A 23,108-nucleotide genomic window follows, 5' to 3' on the forward strand; every position below is an offset into this window, starting at 1 on the left:
TAAATATTTATTGTAACTGCAGACAGTTGGTAGAATTCCATATTGAATTGTTGGGTAATATATCCAAAATTAAACACAGTTTATTTGGTTGAATTCTACATTTATTTATGTATATTTTAATATGTGACGCATGTTGGCGTGTTTTATAATGTCCTAAGAAGACGAAACGCGTCACGTATTAAATTATACATAAATAAATGTAGAATTCAACCAAATAAACTGTGTTTAATTTTGGATATTTTACCCAACAATTAAACATAAATTTATTTTTAATTAGTAAACCATTATTCAATAGTTTTACTTGGAGATTTATTTACCTGAATGATCATTTTAAAATCTAATCCATGATAACAAATTAAAATATGCAGGCATTGATAAAAGTTTTTTTTTTTTAAATGCAACTATTCTACATTCTAACCCTTATATCCTTATAAGATGTCATTAATAAAGATATTATTTTGACAATTAAGTATTCAAATGTAGGTATAGTTCCTGCCACTTACATATAATTTGTAACAATAATAATCAATTGTAAATGTATTGTCTTTTTATTGTTTGACTTGCTTTTTATTAAATTAAAAATTTAATAACAGTGTTACTTGTTTCGATAATCTCGATTTGTATATACTAAAAATAATAAATTAAAAAGCGTAATATTTATCTTGTGGTGTCTTTTTAACAGTTTTACGATTATAATAATAACTTATTGACAGACATAATATTTGCGTTAAAAATAGTGCACAAAAGTTATTTACGAAGCAGAAAGCCAGATTTAATACAAATAATAAAAAAGTGTTTTATTATTATCATTTAGTGTTTTAAAGAAATTTAATACATATTTGAAAAATGTACAATTGCAAATTTAGGGTATGACAACTACATACATAATATTTTCTTTAAAAATAAGCACATTATTTTAGGTATATTATCACTAAACAAGAAAAGCAAACATTATTTATTATATTTTCTAATTTGATTTACATGTAAAATTGTCTATTTAAATCATTATTTCACTAACTGTAATTACTCACCATATTATACCAAAAACTTGATTTTTGTAAAATGTTTGATAATATTGCAAAAAGAATACATAATTGTTTTTTTTTAAATATGAACATTAAAAAAGACTTGAATTATCGTCATACGTGGGATGTTATTTTAAAACGTATTTGTAATTTGGCTTTCTTGCTTTCTTATGAGACTTATTGTCATCTCCTTTCATTAGGTGTTGCGCCGAAAGAATAATTTATGTTGCCATGGCAGGTCTAGGTAATTTTATAAAATAATTATTCAATAGAAAATATATTTTATTTTTACATATTTATTTCAAAAAAAATATTTTTTACATTTTGGAAATTTTTAACAAAATTTCAATGGAAATTAATAAATATTTAACAATGAACAGGCTTTGTTGATTTGTTATTAATTGTCTTGTTAAGTTCAAGATTATGGGTTATGAGTTAAATTCTCAACTCCATCAATAAAACCATTGTTTTGTCTTATGTATTGGGTATTTTTAAAGTGCTCTCAGAAGGTACATTGTCTGTTTAATAATCAAATTGAATAATTAGAAGTTGTAAGTTAACTCAAATTAAATTCCTACAAAATATACACTTCATAAATCACAATGCGGGAAATTGCTTCAATTAGGGAACTTATCTATATTAATGTAAATGTAACTTTTTTCAAAATCTCAAATCTTCTTAATTTATCTACCAATGAAATTTTTTTATATAAATTTATTTTTAAAAAAAACAGCTTATTCAAAATCTCAAATCTTCTAAAGTTATTTACTGATTTGCTTTGAAATTGTAACCTGCGACGTGTGTTTTTGTCTGTGACAGATAATTTTTATTTTTTTTGAAAAACATTGATTTTTTAACTTATTGGCAGGGCCATCTGTTGAACATGATAGCAAAACACGCAAGACTTAACATTACTCATGGTGGACAGCATGTTTTTTTTGACAGCTACTAGAATATTATATACTCACAAGTATGTATTGTGAAATTAAATATATTAGAAATATGTGTTATGTTTTTTCTTTGTTTTTCATTTAACTAGACTGAGCCACAGAAACGCATAGCCAGGAGCAGCTAGTTCTATTTAAAAAAAAAATTGGTAAAAAAAAAGTTCATTTTTAAAATATAATAATATGCACATGACTTTTGGGTCAAGTAAGAAAGCATATATGTAATGAGTTATCCAGTTGTAGTAATTACCCCGCAATATGTAATTATTGTTGAATATTTGTTTATTTATGCATGTTTCCATGGTTAATATAGTTCCCGCTTGTTTGATTTCCGCTTGACATTAATACCCCCGTAATATGGGCGCATATTAAATTTTCTGTTTTCCCCTTCTCCCATTTGTTTTGTTTTTGCAAGTGTAGAATCACAATGGCCACTCGATCCATCCCCGCGCCCAGCCGCCTCGCCTCATCTCTGCTTTCTCCGATACAAATACACTCTCCGTCTCTGTCATACAGCAGGTAACGTGCACAAGTACTCCGCCATTACACTTGAGAGGTTTCTACCGTCGCATGAATGTTGTGTACCGATCCGGAAAATACATACATATTTGTCTTATACTGTACAGTACAACCTCAGGTTACAAACAGAAGTCTTGAGGAAAGAATGTGTCATTTTGCAAACAAAATTTCGAGTTCTGTTACTTCTTCTTGAACCTCGGGAAGATCATTGCGAAAGAACTAGAACTGTTCATAATGAGCAGTAAAAGATGTTGGAGGAAAAAATAGATACTTCATATATGGATAAGGAAGCTAGAATGTTTCTAGATCTTTGTTTAATTAAATACATATTGTAGTCATACAGGAGAAAGTGACCAAGTGCATTTTTTACAAAAACGTGATCATTGACTATTTGATATCTTACTAGCTTAATATTGCCCTGAAAAAAATCCCAAAGTATTTTAAACTTGGAAGTATAATACATTGACTTGTTGAAAATGAATAACTGCATTGATTTTTATTTTCTTACCAAGCAAAAGTGACTTAAATGGCCCTCTCGAACATTTTACGTTTTGTTAGTTGGTCACTTTCTCCTGTACGACTACGATATATGCAAAATGAAATTAATAGCAAATTTTTTTTGAAACTTAGCACTCCAAAATCTTTTTTGTTGTGTTGTTAATCTATCAAATGATAATGTTTTTTTTATTTAAGTTTTACTTAGTGTATATTATTATTTATTAAAATCTATTGTGACATGTTTCGATGCATTCCGCATCATTTTCAAACACCCTATGTGATGCTAGGTCTACATTTTGGAGTTGTTTCTTTGGTATATATTGAAGGAGGAAGAGGGGGTAGGAGCTGTTTCTTATTTTTATTTATTTTTTATCAGTGGGAACATTGACAATAGGGTAATTTGGTAGAGTACAAACAGTTTTACCGAATAAAAGTTTGTAACCTGAGGTTCCACGGTATCACTTAAAAATATTGATTAGCTGTCATTACACATATGTATTTTACTATGCGATTAATGCTGTCCATGCAAATGTTGAAATAAACCGCCTAAAAAACTGGCGGACAGGGTGCGTAAACTTATTAAAAAGGACCATGTATTTGACCGTGGGACAAGAAGTGTTCATGCCTTTTTTGAAAAGGCACACTAATAGAACGTAATTCGCTCCCTAAAATTCATATCTAAGGACATTCCACTAAGCCGAGCCAATAATAGCCTCATATAATTGCTCATTTAAAAATAAATGTCCTCAAAACAATTTTTTGGGTGCTTAAGTCAGTGACTTTCCTCATCGCTCGCATGTTAATCAGCTTGCCTATCGACCTATTGCAAACACACGTTCCCGGTCAGTTTGTGGGACAGTCCATTGCCGGTTGCATGTTCATCTATCAACTGCGAGATTATAATATGAATAAAGTTAACATTTGCCCAAGTACCTACTTTAAGAAATAAAACAAAAAACTTGACATCCGTAAATGCAATACTTGATCAAAATATCCACGCTGGCAACATAAAAATCCCAGGCAAAATGTTCATATTTGTGTAAAGGTGGAGACTGACCGGAGCATTTCGTCGTAACGTAACACGTTACGATGTGAACATTCAGGCAGTCAGTACACCGAGCCGAGCGCTCCATCCATAGTTTCGGATGCTCACTTATGCTCGCCGCAAGCGATGTTATGACGTTATGTTTGAACAAAATGCTCTGGTCAGACTCCACCTAAATATTCTGGCTTATGAATGACCGTGACAATGGAATAGTTCTTGATTTGTAATTCTTTGAAAGGGTTTTGTCATTGGAATGGCTTAGTGGTATGGCATTGCAGTTAACCTCATACAAATGCCGCATAAAGATTGAGCAAAATTTATTAGAATCTGAAACATATATTTTTTTACATCAACCAAATGCATGTTAAAGCTAGAATGCGGCATGCTCACACTGCCATATTATTTCAATAGGGTATTTGACCTTTTTGGACAACCTGATAAAAAAATTAAAAAAACTTTTCCAAGGAGGTCCTAAATTTTTGCAACAAAAAAGATGGCAATTCTTAGATACCCCTCATACCAAATCTTCATAAAGCTAAACATTTCCACTACATTTAGGAAATTTCTATTGGTAAACATATTCCATACCTCATATTAATGGAATATAGTAAATTAGTAACAAAATCTACTTTTAAATGCAATTTTTTATGTTGTATTAACAATGGTATATGTATTTAAAATATTATATACATTATATTTTAACCACATATTTTAAAATATGTGTAGGTTTTTTCCTACGCACGGTAAGACCACTAAAAAGGAAAACAGATATCACAAATTTACAACAGATATCACAATTTTTTCTGGGTTATTATCGAGTTTGATAACCGAGTAGTTCAAATAACTTGACCACACCCTGGCAGGCTTGAAAAAACTTCAGTTTTTGTAAAGTTGGCTGGTTAATTTTCATTGTAGACAGCTTTATGCCTTCATAAAGTCTTTCTGAGGTCTGTCTTATCAAATTACTGTACACTTTGTATTCCTTCATTTTCATTTTCAGGTAGTAAAGGCTTATAAGTAAAATGCAGTAAATGAAGAAATATTTTTCCTTTATGTAAGGGTATTTAAGGCAATTTATTCTCCGTTGAATTCTCAAATGCAATACAATTCAAAGTATAGTACTGCATTTTCTGAGGAAACACTCTTATATATACTTTTTTAGCCACATTCCCGGTAACCTGGCATTTTCACAAAATTGGCCACCCTTCGGTCCACATAAGGTTTTCAGGACTACTGTATATTAATTGCCATAGACATAAATTTTTTTGACTGTTGAGTGCTATGTGCTAGAAAATAGGAGTGGTTTGTGACAGAGTGGGGAATCAAACCCTCAACCTTAATTCCAAACTTCGTGACACCGTTGCAAGATCGCAACCCGATTTGGATACATCAGAGGTTAATGAAGTCAAAACATATTATAAATTGAGCAAATTATCTTTCGAATGGCTTGGTTGTTAGTGATAGTGGGAATAAATAATATTATATTCCAATTTAGCCAATTATTCATTTGATTGTTAGTCCAACAGCTCTCTGGCAAAATGTTTGAATTTTTTTCTTCTTTTTTAGTTGACAGCTTTTCAAGAATGTTATAGCCGAGATTATTTGTTCCAACATGCCGCTTGTGTTATTCCTGTATTGCTCAGTAACATTTGTCGAGTATTTTACTTACATTTATGTTTTAACCAATTTACAAAACTAATAAATTATATTGTGTTATGAGTTCATATTTCAAATAGAAAAAGAATAACCATAGTACGTTTGCTATATTTAAAAAAAATTAACTGCTTGTTTTATTTTATTAAATTGACCGATTTATTGACATGTTTCAGTACAATATGCAGTACACCTCCCATAGAAACGGACAGTGAAGGGTCCCATAATGGTATGGCCATTACAAGACGAAGTTCATCAGGAGGTCTGCTATCACCAGAAGTAAGGACAGGCAGAATTTATGCTATAATATTAAATAAATCAGAATCTTTCGTCACCCTTTTGTCACATTTGTTTAAAAATATCCAAAATTATTAATATATTAGATATCTTTAAAAGGTGAACAAAAGTAACTGAAATACATAGACTCAAAGTCTGTCTGACAATCCGGAACTCTTAACACATTGTTTGCAGGAGACACTTAAAAGCGTCTCTTACATACTGTTGGTAGACAGCGGGAGATGCTTATAAGCGTTCTATTTGCTTACTATTGGTAGAACGCGAGAGATGCCATAAAACATTGTACAGATCGGAATTGGGTTTACGGTTACTTGTGATTAGTATACTGAGGGTAGGGTGATAGACTGTCTGAGCATAATTAGGGCCGGGGTTGATGAAAAAAACCACCCAACAACAATGTGCTCATTGTTCCCACAGTCCGTCGCTTGCTTCTCTTATGCGTAACACCGGCACTGGTTTCTAGTTTTAATTTACTTAGTTGCTCATTCAATGAAGTGTTCTACGTCATAAACCCAATCCATGAAATACATTGATCAGATTGAAGAATAACTGGAAAGAAATCAAATATTGCCACCAGTATTGCAAGAGCATAAACTAATTTTTAATGCTAGAATTAATCGTATTTACATTTTACAATCTCTTGTGTCATTACCATTTTTATTTATTAATATGAATATTTTTATTCATCACAATGAATCTTTGTGTTCTGCTTTGATAATATTTTTGATAAAGTCTGGTAGAGTAGTAGACTTTAGTAAAAGACAATACCAATGAATTCAAAACAGCAAAAAGTTGAAGTATATAGAAATCTGCAGTCACTACCAGTCTGTTCTACCCAGAGATGAACAAGAAAAAAAGAGGTATAGAACACTCCCACAACATAAGACTCCTGGGTTACTTAAAATATACAAGTCATAAATATTAAGGGATTACAGATTGTTGTATTCTTACAATTTTTGTTACTAAAAAATGTATCAATGATACAAGAGATCATAAAAAGTAGAGGGTTGTTTGCTCCGGGGAAAATGGAGTATGTGTACTCGTACTTGCAATATTGGTGAAAATATTTTTTTCACGGATTGCGGCAGTAAATATGTATTTACAATTCTAAATAAGTACCTGTCTATTTCATTTATCCAGGTGGAAATTATGACATCATCTGGAACCCGATCTTCGACTGTTGTCGGCACAAACCTCGGTGACAGCGAGCAAGATGGATTCTATCTTCTGAAGAAGGACTCCCAGCGCAGGACTACGCTGTGTCGTGTCCTGGAACAAGACAGGAGTAAAATCTGCAACCAGTGGATGAGAAGCATCCAGCAGGATGTGAACTGCACCTTGTTAACTAAGGTAATATTAAGTACAACATCAAATACTGCACCCTGTGTAAAAGGGCCCAAGTTCCACTCTGATTTTTGGAATTTGTAATGCGATAATTTTTAAAATTTTGTGAATTAGTATGAATCAACCTTTCCCGTACTGATCACCCAAAGATTACACCTAATCTGAAGCGGGGTACCAAAAGACCCTAATTCATATTTGAATGGAAATCATAGTAACTCAGAGTTGCAGAGTCACATATTCCACATCCTTTCGAGCGCGCTGTCAAGTGTCGACTAAGCGAGAGCGAGACGATAAGCGAAAGGCCAGAAATCGGAATATCAAACAATAGCAGAGTAATCTAATTGTCTCACTCTCTCCTTGTTGTAATATCACATTTATTAGAGTGAAAGAAATAATATGTTGCTAGCAGACAAAAAACTAATGTCCTGATATATAAGTACGTAGAACTTGCGGTACCGACTTATTGTGCTTTTTATAAAAAACAATGTTTTGAAACATTTAATGATTTGAAATTATAAAAATAAGAAAGGGAAAATTTTCTTTAATATTATTTTTGAGCTACTTACTCGATATTACAAAAAATATGGACTAAGTAGCTCTTATAATACTAAAGTTATCAAATTAAAATTCATATATGGGGGATTTTGATCTCCATGGCTAGGTTAATCAATCATACCTCATTTCCAGCTGCACTTGGAGCCTTTGATGGGGGCGCTCAAGGAGTACATCATGCATCAAGACCGGGAGTGTCTGGAGAGGGTTATCACCTCCCTGAAGGAGGAGCTGGACTTCGACTCGGACGCCATCAACCAGCTGCACCTCGCCATCTACCAGTTCCAGGAGGCTGTCAACGTCATACTGCGCATGCACAGCATCAAGCCTCACTGGATGTTCGCCTTGGATAACCTCGTGAGGAATGCCGTTCAGGCAGCCATTACAGTCTTGTCGCCAGGTAAATAAATATGCTACATAATTCATTGAAAAAATATCAAATTAGTAATATTTTTTTAATTAATAAGGGTCGGGTTGTGGTCCTGTAGTTAGTGTCGCGGACTCTTGAGTCAAAGTTTCTCTGTTCGAACCCGCTCTACCACAATTTCATTTCTATTTCTAGTAATGATCCGCTTAGGCTCACAGAAATAGTATAAAATTGAAGTATTTTTGTAAATAATAAAAACACATATATATCTCTGTAACCTTTAACTGCCGGCACGTACATGTATGGCGGTACCCAGCACACTGCAAATTTTACTACAAAAATAAAACTTTCTAAACATATCGTTATTGAAAGTGTAATAATGTTTATTTATAAAACTTACCAAATAAATGAAGAGCGCGCCAGTTGTGCAGTCATTTATCCATAATCATAAAATTAATTGTTCATGGTGCAGAGTTGTCACAAAATTTGTCATAGAAAATATAAAAACTTGATTATATGTCAAAAGTAATTGTTTGTGTTCGTTTAATATTAAAAGTATACACACACACACACACTATGATTTGAAAAAATTAAAAATCATCAGAGTCGACACTAAAATCACTGTCATCAGATTCGACAGTGACGGCAACTCGGGGATTATTGGACAATCCTGAGCGTCATCAGTTGTTCCGACGACAAAGCTCTCTTTAATTTAATTTTATGTAAAAACTAATTTGGTTTCAATTCTAAGTATGCAAAGATATTATTAATAGATTCACTATGCGTTCAATATATTTGTACATTTTAAATAATTGATTTTCTTTACTAAAATCCCATTTAAAACGGCGCGTCTTAAGACGTAATTTTGTATGAGCGGCGCTCCGTTCACAGAAAATTATGCGTCTTAAGACGCTTTTGGCAGTTAACTGGCTAAGCATCAAACGACCGAACGGGTAGAAATACCTTTCCCGTCCTAAGTGTGTTAATAAAGCAATCTTTTTCCCTTTTTTAGAACTGGGAGCCAATTTGGCCGGTCAGGATGCAGCCGTAGCGGGTCGCGAAGAGGGGGGGATACCCAGCAAAGGAGGGGCAGCTAGGAGGGGGGAAGGGGACTGTCCCTCCGCCATCAACTCAGTCAGTTCCAACAATACCAACAACAGCCTGCTCAGGGGAGCCCTGGAAAACCAGGTCATACAGCAGCTGAGGGCTGATAATCACAGGTTACATATTTTTTATTTATTACCACGTCCAAGCCAGACCTGCACCCCGTAGTTTGGACCACTGCTTGCATTGTAAATGATGGTTAACTCTTTTTCTATGTTCATAACATGTATAGATTTGTCAAATACAGCTACAGGTGTTGCATACTTAAACCATGGATATGTTGAAAAAATTCAACACTCTATTATAATTTAATTTATACATTTTATACACAGTCTTTGTATCACAAGGTTGTATAAATATATTAATTGGTTTGGCATTAACATTGGAATAACATGAAGATTTTAATAAAAAATTAAAAACACTTTAAACATACGTTTATTATAAATTGCTGTAATATTTATATTTTCACCTGTTGATAAGAAAATTTATCGTTCTCAAAAGTAGTCGTGTTTACATTAATAAACAAACTCGAAAGTGGTCTTATACGGGGTGTATATAATAATGTTATAAATATACTGTTAACAGGCACCGTGGCGTAGTTGGGTAGACGCTCAACTGCGAAACTAGCATCGCAGGTTCGATTCCCACCAATTGCAAAATGAATTTCAGAAAGATTTATTTTCAATTGGTCTGGGTGTTTGTGATGTATTTTTCGCATTTACTTTCCTTATCCTTACTATCCTACCTGCAGACAAGCATCTAAAATAGACGCTTTGCGGGTAATTAATTTATTTAAAAAAATCTTTTTCCATTTCAATGTCGATTTATTTAATTTGAATTCTTAGTAATGTATTTATTGTATTTTTATTTTATATGATAATTTTACAGACTGGTACAAGAAATGATGACCAGCGAACAAGCATACCAATCCCTCATCAAGCAAATCCTCGAGGAACACAAATCCAGATTCCAACTGATGTCAGATCTTTGCCAGCAGCTAACACAAGTGGATAGTCTAGTCAAAAAGGGGTTAGTTCAAATGTCTTCCTTGCAATATTGTTTAATTCATTATGTGTATGAGATATGTCTTCATCTTCTGACCTCCCTCTATGTCAGTGGTGGGCAAATTTATTAGCCAAAGAGCCAAATATGCACATACAACGATCAAAAAATTATTGAGAGATCAAAAAATTATTTAACTCATTCTTCTTCTTCTCCATCTTATTCCTCATTGCTGAGGGTTGTGACCCTTGCAGAAGCAATGACTCTTCTCCAGTTATCCCTTGACTGCGCTGCACGTAGCGCTCCAACCACTGAGGTGCCTGCTGCTGCCTTAATTTGATCGGTCCATCGTGTGGGGGATCTTCCTCTCCCTCTCTTTCCCTCCAGGCTACCGATCGAGATTTGTGCACTGATTGCCGTGAATAGCTGTAAGCCAAAAACCGAACCAAGTAATGACTCATTTGAAAAAAGTCACCATTTAATTCGGTTTTTTAATTCAACTGTCCATCTCCACTCTGCACCATTGTAGATTGGTGTTGACATATTAGAAAAAAAATTTTTATTAATGTATGTACATATTTTTGTTCTATTTGTAGACATGAAAACTCCACCCCTACTAGTCCCAAGAAGGAAGAGATTTACAAACCACGGATAGATGTTAGACTGTCCGAGTGGTTGAAGGATCACGGGGTAACACAACAGGCTATAGATATAATTACTTCGGAAGAGTATACTCTGGAAGACTTCTTGGCTCACATCCAAAGAGAAGATCTGAAGAAAATGCAGCTAAAGTAAGCGTGTCATAATGAAAATATTAGATTAAAGTTTGTACTGACATTTGTAGTTTTTTCTACTTCTATTTTATTTGACCAGTGACGAGGATTCCGTCATTACTGACATTATCAAACTAGTCTGTCATCACCAGCCTGATAATGTCGGTAATGATGAAAAGTAGAAAAAAATATATAGGAACTATTTTACAGTACTATAATAGTATCATAGTGTATAACTAGGATACTACATATTACAGTGCTACAAAACTATTTTATTATAATTAAAATACTTTTGAAGTGCCATATATTAGTATTGTAACTAGGATACTATTATAGCGCTACAATATAATCCAAATTGCACACATATCTTCTTTGTATTGTAATGTAACTAGGATATTATTGTAGCGCTACAATAGAATCCCAATTGCACATATATCTTCTTCGTATTGTAATTAGGATACTATTGTAGCACTAAAATAGAATCCCAGTTGCACACATATCGCTCACTCCTTTCAAGAACGTCAAAAATAAAAAAACTTGATTTTTCATGAGAACGTTTTTAAAGTTTAAAAATATAATACAATGTATTAAAAATAAATATCAAGCCACTTATTGAACTTTTTACTGTGCAACTGTACAGATCTTTTTATGTAAAACCTGAATGTTTTTTCTCCATTTGAAAAATATTTACATAGTATATTTAAAAAATAATTAAACAATACCTTTTCTTCAAAATGCAAAAACAATACTTTCTGCCCTGTAGCGGGTAAATATTAAGTTAAAAATATCCCGCTTTTGCTGGGATATAGTACATTTTCGGCGCATTTTGAAAACATGCACAACTGAAAATTGACGATTTTTGATTTATGACGTTCTTGAAAGGAGTGAGCGACATATCTTCTTTGTATTGTAATATGTATAACTAGGATACTATTGTAGCGCTACAATAGAATCCCAATTGCACATATTCTCTTCTCGTAGTATTAACTATTTGATTTTTCTAAATATTTAGAGGTGGCGTTGAATTACGCATATGGCGAGCTCTAGTGGAGCACAGATTTCTCGACGAACCGAACAAGCGGTCCAAGAGCCACCACCGGAGGGAGAGCGGCAGCGAGGTGGACACGGACCCGGCCAGCACGATGGTCGTGGTGGAGTGCCAGAAGTGCACCTCCAGCAACGGGGGCCCGCCCCCCTCCAAGGGGGCCCTGGACCTCGGCAGCCAGGACGAGAGCGCGGAGGACTACAGCGGCAGCGGAATTATCAACCTATGACTATCTCCCGGATGGTGCAGTCTTCAGTAATTCTATAACATTTATTTTTAAAAATTTTGCGTTTAATTTGTAGAACTCCATTTTAATTTACAATATGTATTAAATGTTAAATTGAACAGTGATTTTTTTAAGTCTACTAAATTGTATTTTATCGTTAAAAAAACACATAAAAATTAATTTTGTGACAATTGTTTCGCCTAGTTATGGCATTTTCAAAAGATTTAATCTTCACATCCGTTTGAAAATGCCATAACTAGGCGAAACAATTGTCACAAAATTGATTTTTTTTGGTTTTTCTACAATAAAATACAACTGAGTAGACTCATAAAAACAGTGTTTGATTTTACATTTAATGTATAAATTCTATATCAATCTATTGGTATAAATAATAATCATAATAAGGGTATTATCACTAACAAATCATTACGTTGGCCTCAATGTAACTTGGTATTTTTCAACATTTTGAGTGTGTCCAAATACTTGTTCACAAATCTGGATTATCTCCAATTTACAGGAGTTATTTTTCATATTATTTTTTAACATCTCAACAAAGACAAAAAGTGATCACTTAAACCAACGTATGCCCAGACTTTCATATTCTTCTTCATCTTTGTTGGTATTTTTCTACCAAAAAATCAATATTATAGTTAAATCTCAGATTTTGAAATCTACCTATCCATATGTGACTTGAAATGCAATGACTAATGAAAAAATTACAATATTTTCTTCTTATGATCCCTATCCACACCTAATCGGCTGTCCAAACTCTAAACACAGTAAGGGACATTTTTTATGTAGTACGTTATTTTTGCATTTTTGGAATAAGTAGATTCTACTTAGTCCAAAAATGCAAATAAAACGTACTTCAAAAAAATGTCCCTTACTGTGTTTTAAGTTTGGACAGCCGTAATAGTGCATGTATATTGTATGTCAGAGCGATACAGATTTAGCTTATATTTCTTACACTTCTGATTCTTGGATATGAAAGTGGAATATATTTGATAGCATAGGAATGATGTAAGTGAAGCTAATGTGAGTAAGGAATAGAACGTTACATACATATATAGAAAGTATGCAGCAGGAGAACAACGGCAATGGCTAGGGTATTTCAAGGTTCCATACCTGTACTCCCACAATCTTGTGTAATTTGGACACAGTCATGTGTACAGGTCACTTAATTTTATAACACACATAAGAAATGCTGTCTCATTTACTTTGTCATGCAAATTTAAAATTCAACAGGAAAATAACACGTTTCATCTGGGCCAGTGACCAAATATTATAAAAAAATCTCAAGACGATGTACTATTCTGTTTGAAATTTTCTTACACTTAAATTGTGCTGACAACATTTGTAATGTCATTGCGAGTTGTCGGTCAGACTTGAGATCGTTTCTTAGACTTGGCTATCTATGAGCTCCATTACTCAACTCCTACTGTGTAGTTTGTGGACCATATTCAAATGAAATCTCTTTTGGACTCATTCTAACGCCATCGGTACTAAGTTACGCAATATGACGCCAAGCAACTAGATTGAAGTTTTACTAATGGAAACTAAAAGATATCTTATATAGACTGTGAAAATTATGAAATTCCTTCTGAGTAATAATACGCTTTTGTTTGTTGTTCAATTGACTAGTTGTTTTCATTGTTGTTTAGTGTTGTGTCAAATGCTTGGCCTCACAAATTTTAATTAATTATTAGGGTTGCTTTAAACCCTATGGTCTCACCACAACCGTTTGTAACATACTAAAAAATAAAAATGTAATAAATGTGTAAATCGAAGCATCGTAAAATATTATTTTATGATGCTTGGATTTCCAGTTTGATTTGTATTCAAGTTGAGATTTCTATAATATACATTTATATAATTATGTTAGATTACACCGTAGCCACATTGACACAGCATTAATAGCAAAAAAACTGCAATATTTTACAAATATTTTTCCGCATCACTCTGATCAACTAATGAAGTTGCTTAATAAGAACTAAAAAAAATTGACACAATTTATTTTCCAGTCACATTGACGTTTGAGATTTTTTTGTCCAATAAACCACATAATGCTTATAATCATTCTCCGATTGACATTTAAAATGCTATAAAAATGTCTTTATTTTTTCTCAATTTATTGTGTTGAATTTGAAATAGACTGATAATGCATTCATTTTCATAAATAGATTTTTATTTTAGTAAAACATATAAAAATTATACATACATTCATTAAAAGCTTGTTTATTTGAAATAAAAGCAAACAAAAAAATACACATTTGAATAAGCAAATAATATAATTTTTTTACTCATTTCCATATAAAAAAAAAACTGATAAGCAGTGTTCAACATTGCTTATTTGAAAATATTAAGAAAAACAATTGTTTTTAAAAAATTTCCACTTCTATCAAAAGGTTTATACAAATATCTTAATTTCAAAAGTTTATTTTTGTGAATTTCAAATTAACAAGCTTTTTATTTACCAAAAAATTATGAAACAAACGGCAAAAAGTTTCAATAGAAAAAAAACTTAATAATATCTCGTATTCAACAAAAATATTTAAAATCAATTTTTGTCTTCCTAATGCTGGTACATATATCTTTTGATTATTTCTACTAAATTCTATTAAAAAGACTCACCATCCTAAAATTAATTGTATTTTTACTATGTATAGAATAATATTGTTTCTTTTGGATTTGAATCCTGATTTAATAGTGCCTTGAATTATATTAAAAATAGACTGATGAGTTTTGGCACAAATTGAATATATAATTTTAAATCTGTTAATACATATAACATTGTAAAATTATTTTATTTACAACATAAATTTTATTTTTAAAAGCCATTTTAGATACCTTATAATTGAAAATTAACATAATAAATATGATATACTATGTATATTGTAGTTTTAAAGTAATGATAATGAATCTATGTTTGATCCTAACAAAATCTAGTAAACTAATTATGTATAATTTTATTTAACTTAGGGTAAGTTCTGAGATTTCTAGTAATATTGTTTAGTTTATATTCAGGCTTCTTTTGAAGGCAATTTTGAAGTTATTAAGTTTTAGTATAGTTTTACACAAGATTAAAGAACTCCCTAAACAGTCAAATATTGGTATTTTTAAGCAAAGTATGCATACTGTCATCTCATAATACCAACTAAACAGAATGGCAGAATTAATTCATTTGTATAAACACCTCTCACATCCATAAAAAAATAGTGAAATCGTCAACGTTCATTATATTCATAGAATATTACTAAATACTGTCAGTTGAAAGGTAAAACTTATGTGCCATACAGTTAGTATGCCTTTATAAGAACATTGGAAAGCATTTAGTACAGTAAAACCTCGTTTTTATGTTTCTCATTTTGTACATTTACCACTTTTTATACTCATTTCACTTCCTCGACATCAGTCAAGAAAAATTGGTTTAAACAATGTTGAAAATAACCTGGTGGCATTTATAATAAATTTCTCTCCATTGAAATCATCTTTTCAGTCATATTTTTGTTTCATAACCTGACAATCATGTTTTTCTTAAAGATATAAGTTTGGAGAAATGTTTGATCACAAGAAATAATATAAGTATAAAAAAACTTAAAAAAATAAGTCACTTAGTGTACAGCTGTGAAAATACCGCTTTAAACATTTAATACCTATATGGAATGGTACCCCTGATTATCAATCTCGTTTTATACACATTTTTATAATTATTTTACGTATTTGGAAGCATAATATAATGAGTATCTAGTTACAATCAAATCTATGGTTATTTCTACTTAAACTCCCTGGAAAATAGAATATCTTTCATCTTAAATGAATACACTAAATGTTTGATAAATTGGTGCTATATTTTGGTATTATATTTTACTATTGGTTAAATTTTATTTTTATGCAATAAAATATATACCTCCATGTGAATTTGACAATGAAATTGTATGAAAATGGAAAACGTGGCCTTATTTAAATTTGCCTTAATACCGCCTTTACTTGTTGATTGGAAATGTATTAAAAACTTGCTGATACGTATAACATTGACGTCCATAATGAGAGCCTTATGAAACGTTGTATTGATATATATGTACCAACGCGTTAATTTTACTTTTATAATACTGTTGTTTATTACAATTTATATTATTTTATCTTTTAAATATAATTTTTTTAGTATGGTGCAATAAATTATTATCTTTTAAATGCCCATAATTTTTATTTCAATATGGCATAAAAAAAAAAAAATCTGCAATAACAGTTTTGATTTTCACAACATTATTTGGCTGTAATTTTTTTAAATTAAAGTGTCTAATTTTTATAGCAGCTACATTATTTTGTGATAAAATAAAATGTATGTTAAAAAATGCACAAAAGTGTGATAATTAATTTTCATAATTATATTTTTCCGCTGATAACTAAGGATTAAAATGTTTGAGATTGAAAATATAAAAACTTAATTTTTTTAATGAAAAATATCTTAGTTTTGAATAGCACAAATGAATACGATTTTTTCGTTTAATTATGCTAGATGAAATAAAGATACTGTGCAAATTAAAATAAATAAACCGTTTATATCTGAATACGTAGTTTGTTAGTTTCTAATGGTAGGGACTGACCAAAGCCATTTCGTCGTAACGTGACACGTTACGTTGCGAGCATTCGTATAGTCAGTACAGCGAGCCGAGAGCTCCATCCGTAGTTTCAGGCGCTGCGAGTGAAATTACGACGTTACGTTACGACTAAATGCTCCGGTCAGTCCTTACCTTAAGGCACACTTAGTCTTTAAAAGTTTACTTCACTTCTGTTGTAAAAATTCTGAAATTAATGCGCAACAAAGAGAGAGGAAGTTATTTTTATAATATTTAAAAAATGGAGTTGTGCTTCCATAAAATGATCTTCTATTTTGCAAAGTGAATATGATAGTTACATATGTCTACCATTGTTTTCCTGTATGAGGGGCATAAAAGTAGCCTATTTTCTATAATTGATATATTGCGATTGTTTTTGCCTAGAATTTTCACTCATGAATTACACGAAATTATAGTAACTTTAAACATAAAGAGTAAATCCACTCACGAGTAGGCATAGGCTATGAAACTTAAAAAGTTGAAGCCTGAGTAGGGTCATGATAAGCGGTGTTGTATAAGCCGTAGTTAGATTTCAGAGTCACCTGGACTTTAGGTAATTAAAAAAAATTGATATATTTGAGTTTTTGCTTGATAATTGTTGTAAGATCTGTATATTATACAGAATTGGAAAAACAAAGTATGAATATGCCTACAATGATTAAAGAAAACACTTGTTTTTTACCACTTGAGTTTTATTAAAGACTACATGTTTCAGAAGTTAAACTTCCATCATTCAGGTCTGTATAATAACTATTATAATAGTTATTATACAGACCTGAATGATGGAAGTTTAACTTCTGAAACATGTAGTCTTTAATAAAACTCAAGTGGTAAAAAACAAGTGTTTTCTTTAATCATTGTAATATGTCTTACCACAAAGTTAATGCCGAAACAATAAATAAGAATATGCCTGGCCTGTTTGTTAAATGATATAATCTTATAATCTAACTATTTACAAAAAATCTTTGAAAATATTTTTGAATGTTTAAAAAAAAGTTTCTTGTTACGGCAAAGGTATGATTATTGCGAAAAAGTAGTTTTGATTTTATTCAGTATGAGATATTTCTTGTAAAATAAAATAAAAAAATACAACTTCTAGTTAAACATACGTTTATTTTAATAAACATAGTAATATTTTTGATAATCTATTGTTATTAATACAGAAATTAACTACAAATTAAACTGACACATGCTCACCCTTTCAACGTCATATACATATCAAAAAACTTGATTTTTCAGGAGATCGTTTTTAAAGTTTAAAAATATTAAAAATAAATATCAAGCCGCTTATTGAACTTTTTACTGTGCAACAGATCTTTTTAGGTAAAACCCGAATGTTTTTTCTCCGTTTGAAAAATATTTAGTGTATTTAAAAAAAATATTAAACAATACCTTCTCTTCAAAATGCAAAAACAACACATTCTGCCCTGTAGCGCGTAAATATTAAGCTAAAAATATGCCACTTTTGCTGGGATATAGTACAATTTCTGGGCATTTCAAAAACATGCACAACTGAAAATTGACGATTTTTGATGCATATATGACGTTGAAAGAAGTGAGCGACATGGTGTCTCAATTTTTTACTGTAACATCGTTATCGCATTATTATAGTGTCTAATAAATAAAAATGAAAAAAATACAGGCTTCTGAAAGGAAAAGGTACAAATTATTTATGTAAAATTAGTCAGAATGTGGTTTAAATACTTTAAATTTTCTCAAAAAACTAATTTATAAGAAAGTTATGCAATTTCTCGCAAAATGCCTCCTTAGATAAATGAATTTATTGCAGTACAGGATAATTATTTTTTTTTATAAATATGTATATGTAATTTCAATAGTTAAGTTCTTTTAACAAAAATAAAAACTAATCATCACTTTAGTACCTAAATAAAATATTTTCATTTAATCAAAATGGATTAATTAATGTTTGTTTTATCTTAATTGTAAAATAAGAAATAAATACCAATGCAATTAGAATTATGTTTTTTATTTATTTTTATGAATATCGTCTTTTATTATGCTCATAGTACGCTGGTGATTTGTATCACTGGTTCCACCACCTTTCTTGGAAATGTACTCTGACAGGGTGGAAAAACATTTATACACAAAAAAGACCTGGATAAATATATCGTAGTCATACAGGAGAAAGTGAATAAGTGCATTTGTTTACAAAAACGTGATCTTTGACTGTCTGATATCTTACTAGCTTTAATATTGCCCTGAAAAAATCCGAAAGTGATTTAAAATTTTGAGTGTAATATATATAGTCTTGTTAAAAATCAATAATTACTAATGTTTATTTTCTTGCCAAGCAAAAGTGACTTAAATGGCCCTCCTGAACATTTTATGTTTTGTTAGTTGGTCACTTTCTCCTGTACGACTACGATATATCTAACTAACTAACCATCAACATTTTGAGTGTGTCCAAACACTTGTTCACAAATCTGGAATATCTCCAATTATGGCAGTATTTTTCATCCTACTAGTGAAGTTCTAGTGATTCAAGAACAATGTTTCAAAATTGGTTCATATATATAGAACTTCCAAGAATTTGAGTAGTGTGGTTGTCAATAATGGGTAGAATTGATGAATGTTACACGTGTGTAAAGTGATCACTTAAACCAGCCTATGACGGTCATCAGCCCCGTAAATGCCCAGACTTCCATATTCTTCTTCATCTTTGATGAGATGTCAAAAAATAATACGAACTAACCATCACGCCGCTGCTCCGCAGGGGTGGGTAGAGAGAATGGAATGCCTCGCCAATATGTCTTTGCAAACAATTTTCGTCGCTTCCACATTGATGCGTTTCTTCTAACGTACCTACCCTTTGATTATTCTGACCCTTGACCTGACCACTTTTAAGTATGTGAAGTACTTGATCATGCCAAGTTTTCCTCGGTATTCTTCGTTTCTATTACCAACCACACCAGACTCATATTTATCAATCATTCGTATCGCACGTCCAAACCATCTCAGCCTTGCATTATTTCCTTATATCACATGTTGAGAGATTTTTTAGGCAACTAATAAATATTTTTAAAAAACCCACTCTCCCACAATTTGATACCTGTTTTAGTAATGAGCTGCTAAGAGTCACGAAAATGCTATGAAATATTTGTGGATATAATACAACTACAAATAAATCTCTTTTAAAAAAAAAACCACTACTGTATCCAACAATCTAGAGCGCAGGACTGATCACATCGCTAATTATTATTGGTCATTATCCGCAACAATGGTGCATAGGGCACTATACCAAATTGATACAATCTTTTGTTGATAGTTATATGAAGGCGCTACAGTCTAGGGTTAAATAAATATTATAGTTAAAAAATACTATTTTTATTTTTTTAAATCCCCCCTCCCTGGGAATCAATTAGAGATCTCCAACTTGATAGCCAAACAATTACACTTCATGTAATGGGCGAATATTCAAACCGATAAAGTACCCTATGTACCATTGTTCGCAAATACGGTGGGAAGATTGCTGTGAGAAGCGAGAATTACTGGACCAACTTAGAAATCCTCAAGGGTTTTAGCGCTCCATATAAGTTATACGTTATCCGCCTAATTAATACACCTACCTATAATATACGTAATCTACGTTTATAAAATACATTCAAACAAACATAATAATCTCGAAACAGCTCCAGACTTAAGTGCGTCGTATATTGCAGCAAATACTATCGTTGGTACTACAACCCAACAAAGATAATGCCACATAATCTCCACCGCTAGGGGTGGAAAATTTATTGAGTATGCATTATCATAAAATGGCGGAAACTCGAAGTCAAAATCGAAATTTTTTTGTACAAAAAGTTAAATTATTTTTGCGTTATCAACATGTTTGTGACATCCAATGGTCAACCAAAATAAAAACGCTATAAAATAATAAGAACAACTGATATTGTCGCCTTATAACTGACTGGTATATGTATTGAACATAATAATTTCTAACGTTCTCCTGTTGAAACTAACACGAATTTCAATCAATATATGTCGTTGAATTATCCATAGTGATGAGGCAGCAATATCGGGTTGCCTTAAAGAAAAAACTGAAAGAATAAATGCGTGAATATTGAGAGAAAAGTAAACATATACAAGACATCTGTAAGATTGATGGGCACATAAGGGATAGAGACCAGAGCAGACACAGCGAGAAACAAATCTCTTCTAAGAACTTCAGATATTAGGAAATTGAGGTGCATAACCGAAAACACGTTGAGAGACCAAATAAGGAACACGGAAATTCGGAAAATATGTAGCACGGAGGATATAGCCAGATGGGAAATAAGACGTTTCTGGAATGCCTATGTCAATAGAATGCAAGAAAATTGACTGGCCCAAATTACTCTTCAAGGGAATCCAGATGGACCTGGCAGTCCACATTAAAAGAGACGGATAACGGATCGTCGGATCCATGAGAAGGAAGAAGAAGAATAGGGGTTTATACATATCGCTCACTCCTATCAAGAATGTCATAAATCAAAAATCGTCAATTTTCAGTTGTTCATGTTTTCGGAATGCCCAGAAAATGTACTTTATCCCAGCAAAAGAAGCATATTTTTAACTTAATAATTACCCGTCACAGGGCAGAAAATGTTATTTTTGCATTTTGAAGAACAGGTATTGTTTAATTATTTTTTTAAATATACTTAATATTTTTCAAATAGTGAAAAAAAAATCTGGTTTTACCTAAAAAGATCTGTTATAAGTTCAATAAATTGCTTGATATTTATTTTTAATACATACACTGTGTTATATTTTTAAACTTTAAAAACGATCTCCGGAAAAATCAAGTTTTTTTTTATTTATGAATTTATATATATATATATATATATATATATATATATATATATATATATATATATATATATATATATATATATATATATATATATATATATATATATATATATATATATATATATATATATATATATATATATATATATATATATATATATATATATATATATATATATATATATATATATATATATATATATATATATATATATATATATATATATATATATATATATATATATATATATATATATATATATATATATATATATATATATATATATATATATATATATATATATATATATATATATATATATATATTAGGTCGCTTAGGCTCACAGAAATAGTATGAAATTGAAGTATTTTTGTAAATAATAAAAACACAAATATTTCTCTTTTATAATACATAAAAAATATATTTTCATACATACACGCCGATTACTCCGATTCCTGACTTGAATACTTTCAAGTATTTGAAAAAATTGATCATGCCAAGTTTTCCTCGGTTTTCCTCTGCTTCTATTACCAACCACATGTGTCCTTTAAACTTGTTTAACTATTATTTCTTCATTCACTTGATTAACATACCCAAACCATCTAAACACACCATATTGTATTATACATATAAAAAACATACCATTTACCTATACATATGTAAATATGCCATATACCATATACATATTTATTTACAAGGTTTTGTAATAATATATTCAAATTAAATTAATACGTACATATGTATGTACTCGCACATAATAGGCATTACCTATGTTTTTATTTGTGGTATAATTAAAACTCCTTTGTAGGCTATAATAATACATGTAAAACACTTATCTTGCCTAAACAAAAATTATAAATATCGCAGTCATACAGGAGAAAGCGACCAAGTGCATTGTTTAAAAAAAACGTGATGATTGACTATTTGATATCTTACTAGCTTAATACTGCCCTAAAAAATTCCGAAATAATTTTAAACTTGGAAGTATAATATATTGACTGGGTAAAAATGACTAACTGCATTGATGTTTACTTTCTTGCCAAACTAAAGTGATTTAAATTGCCCTCCTGAACATTTTACGTTTTGGTAGTTGGTCACTTTCTCCTGTACGACTACGATATGACCAGTTGAGAAAATATAAAAATTTGTTTTAAAAAATGGAAAGGTTTTTTTTACTCTGATTCTCCTACCTTTCATAATTCAATGTTTGAACATTAATTACTGTTAGTATATGAAATCATGAAACAAAACCAAACAATGTAAGAATTCTCGATGACACTTGTAT

General features: G+C 31.1%; 1 protein-coding gene across 2 annotated transcripts in view; it reads left to right on the top strand.

The window, feature by feature from the left end:
• The window catches only part of LOC148308514 (mitogen-activated protein kinase kinase kinase 15-like), a 30,304-nt gene extending 17,850 nt beyond the window's left edge, over positions 1 to 12,454 (top strand). Inside the window, exons 18-25 of one of the 2 annotated variants that reach the window (XM_088261556.1) lie at positions 2,393 to 2,491; positions 5,864 to 5,966; positions 7,125 to 7,334; positions 8,016 to 8,280; positions 9,260 to 9,467; positions 10,240 to 10,380; positions 10,950 to 11,144; positions 12,139 to 12,454. In XM_088261556.1, coding sequence (XP_088117682.1) covers positions 2,393 to 2,491; positions 5,864 to 5,966; positions 7,125 to 7,334; positions 8,016 to 8,280; positions 9,260 to 9,467; positions 10,240 to 10,380; positions 10,950 to 11,144; positions 12,139 to 12,400 — 1,483 coding nt within the window. In that variant the 3' untranslated portion in view covers positions 12,401 to 12,454. The remainder of the gene's footprint in view (positions 1 to 2,392; positions 2,492 to 5,863; positions 5,967 to 7,124; positions 7,335 to 8,015; positions 8,281 to 9,259; positions 9,468 to 10,239; positions 10,381 to 10,949; positions 11,145 to 12,138) is intronic. The other variant, XM_088261557.1, reaches the window with a different exon arrangement.
• The last annotated feature ends 10,654 nt before the right edge of the window (positions 12,455 to 23,108 follow it).

The sequence above is a fragment of the Brachycentrus maculatus genome, unplaced genomic scaffold (genome assembly GCF_059751285.1).
Source record: "Brachycentrus maculatus isolate JH-2025_06_01 unplaced genomic scaffold, ASM5975128v1 h1tg000158l, whole genome shotgun sequence".
Classification (NCBI taxonomy): Eukaryota; Metazoa; Arthropoda; class Insecta; order Trichoptera; family Brachycentridae; genus Brachycentrus; species Brachycentrus maculatus.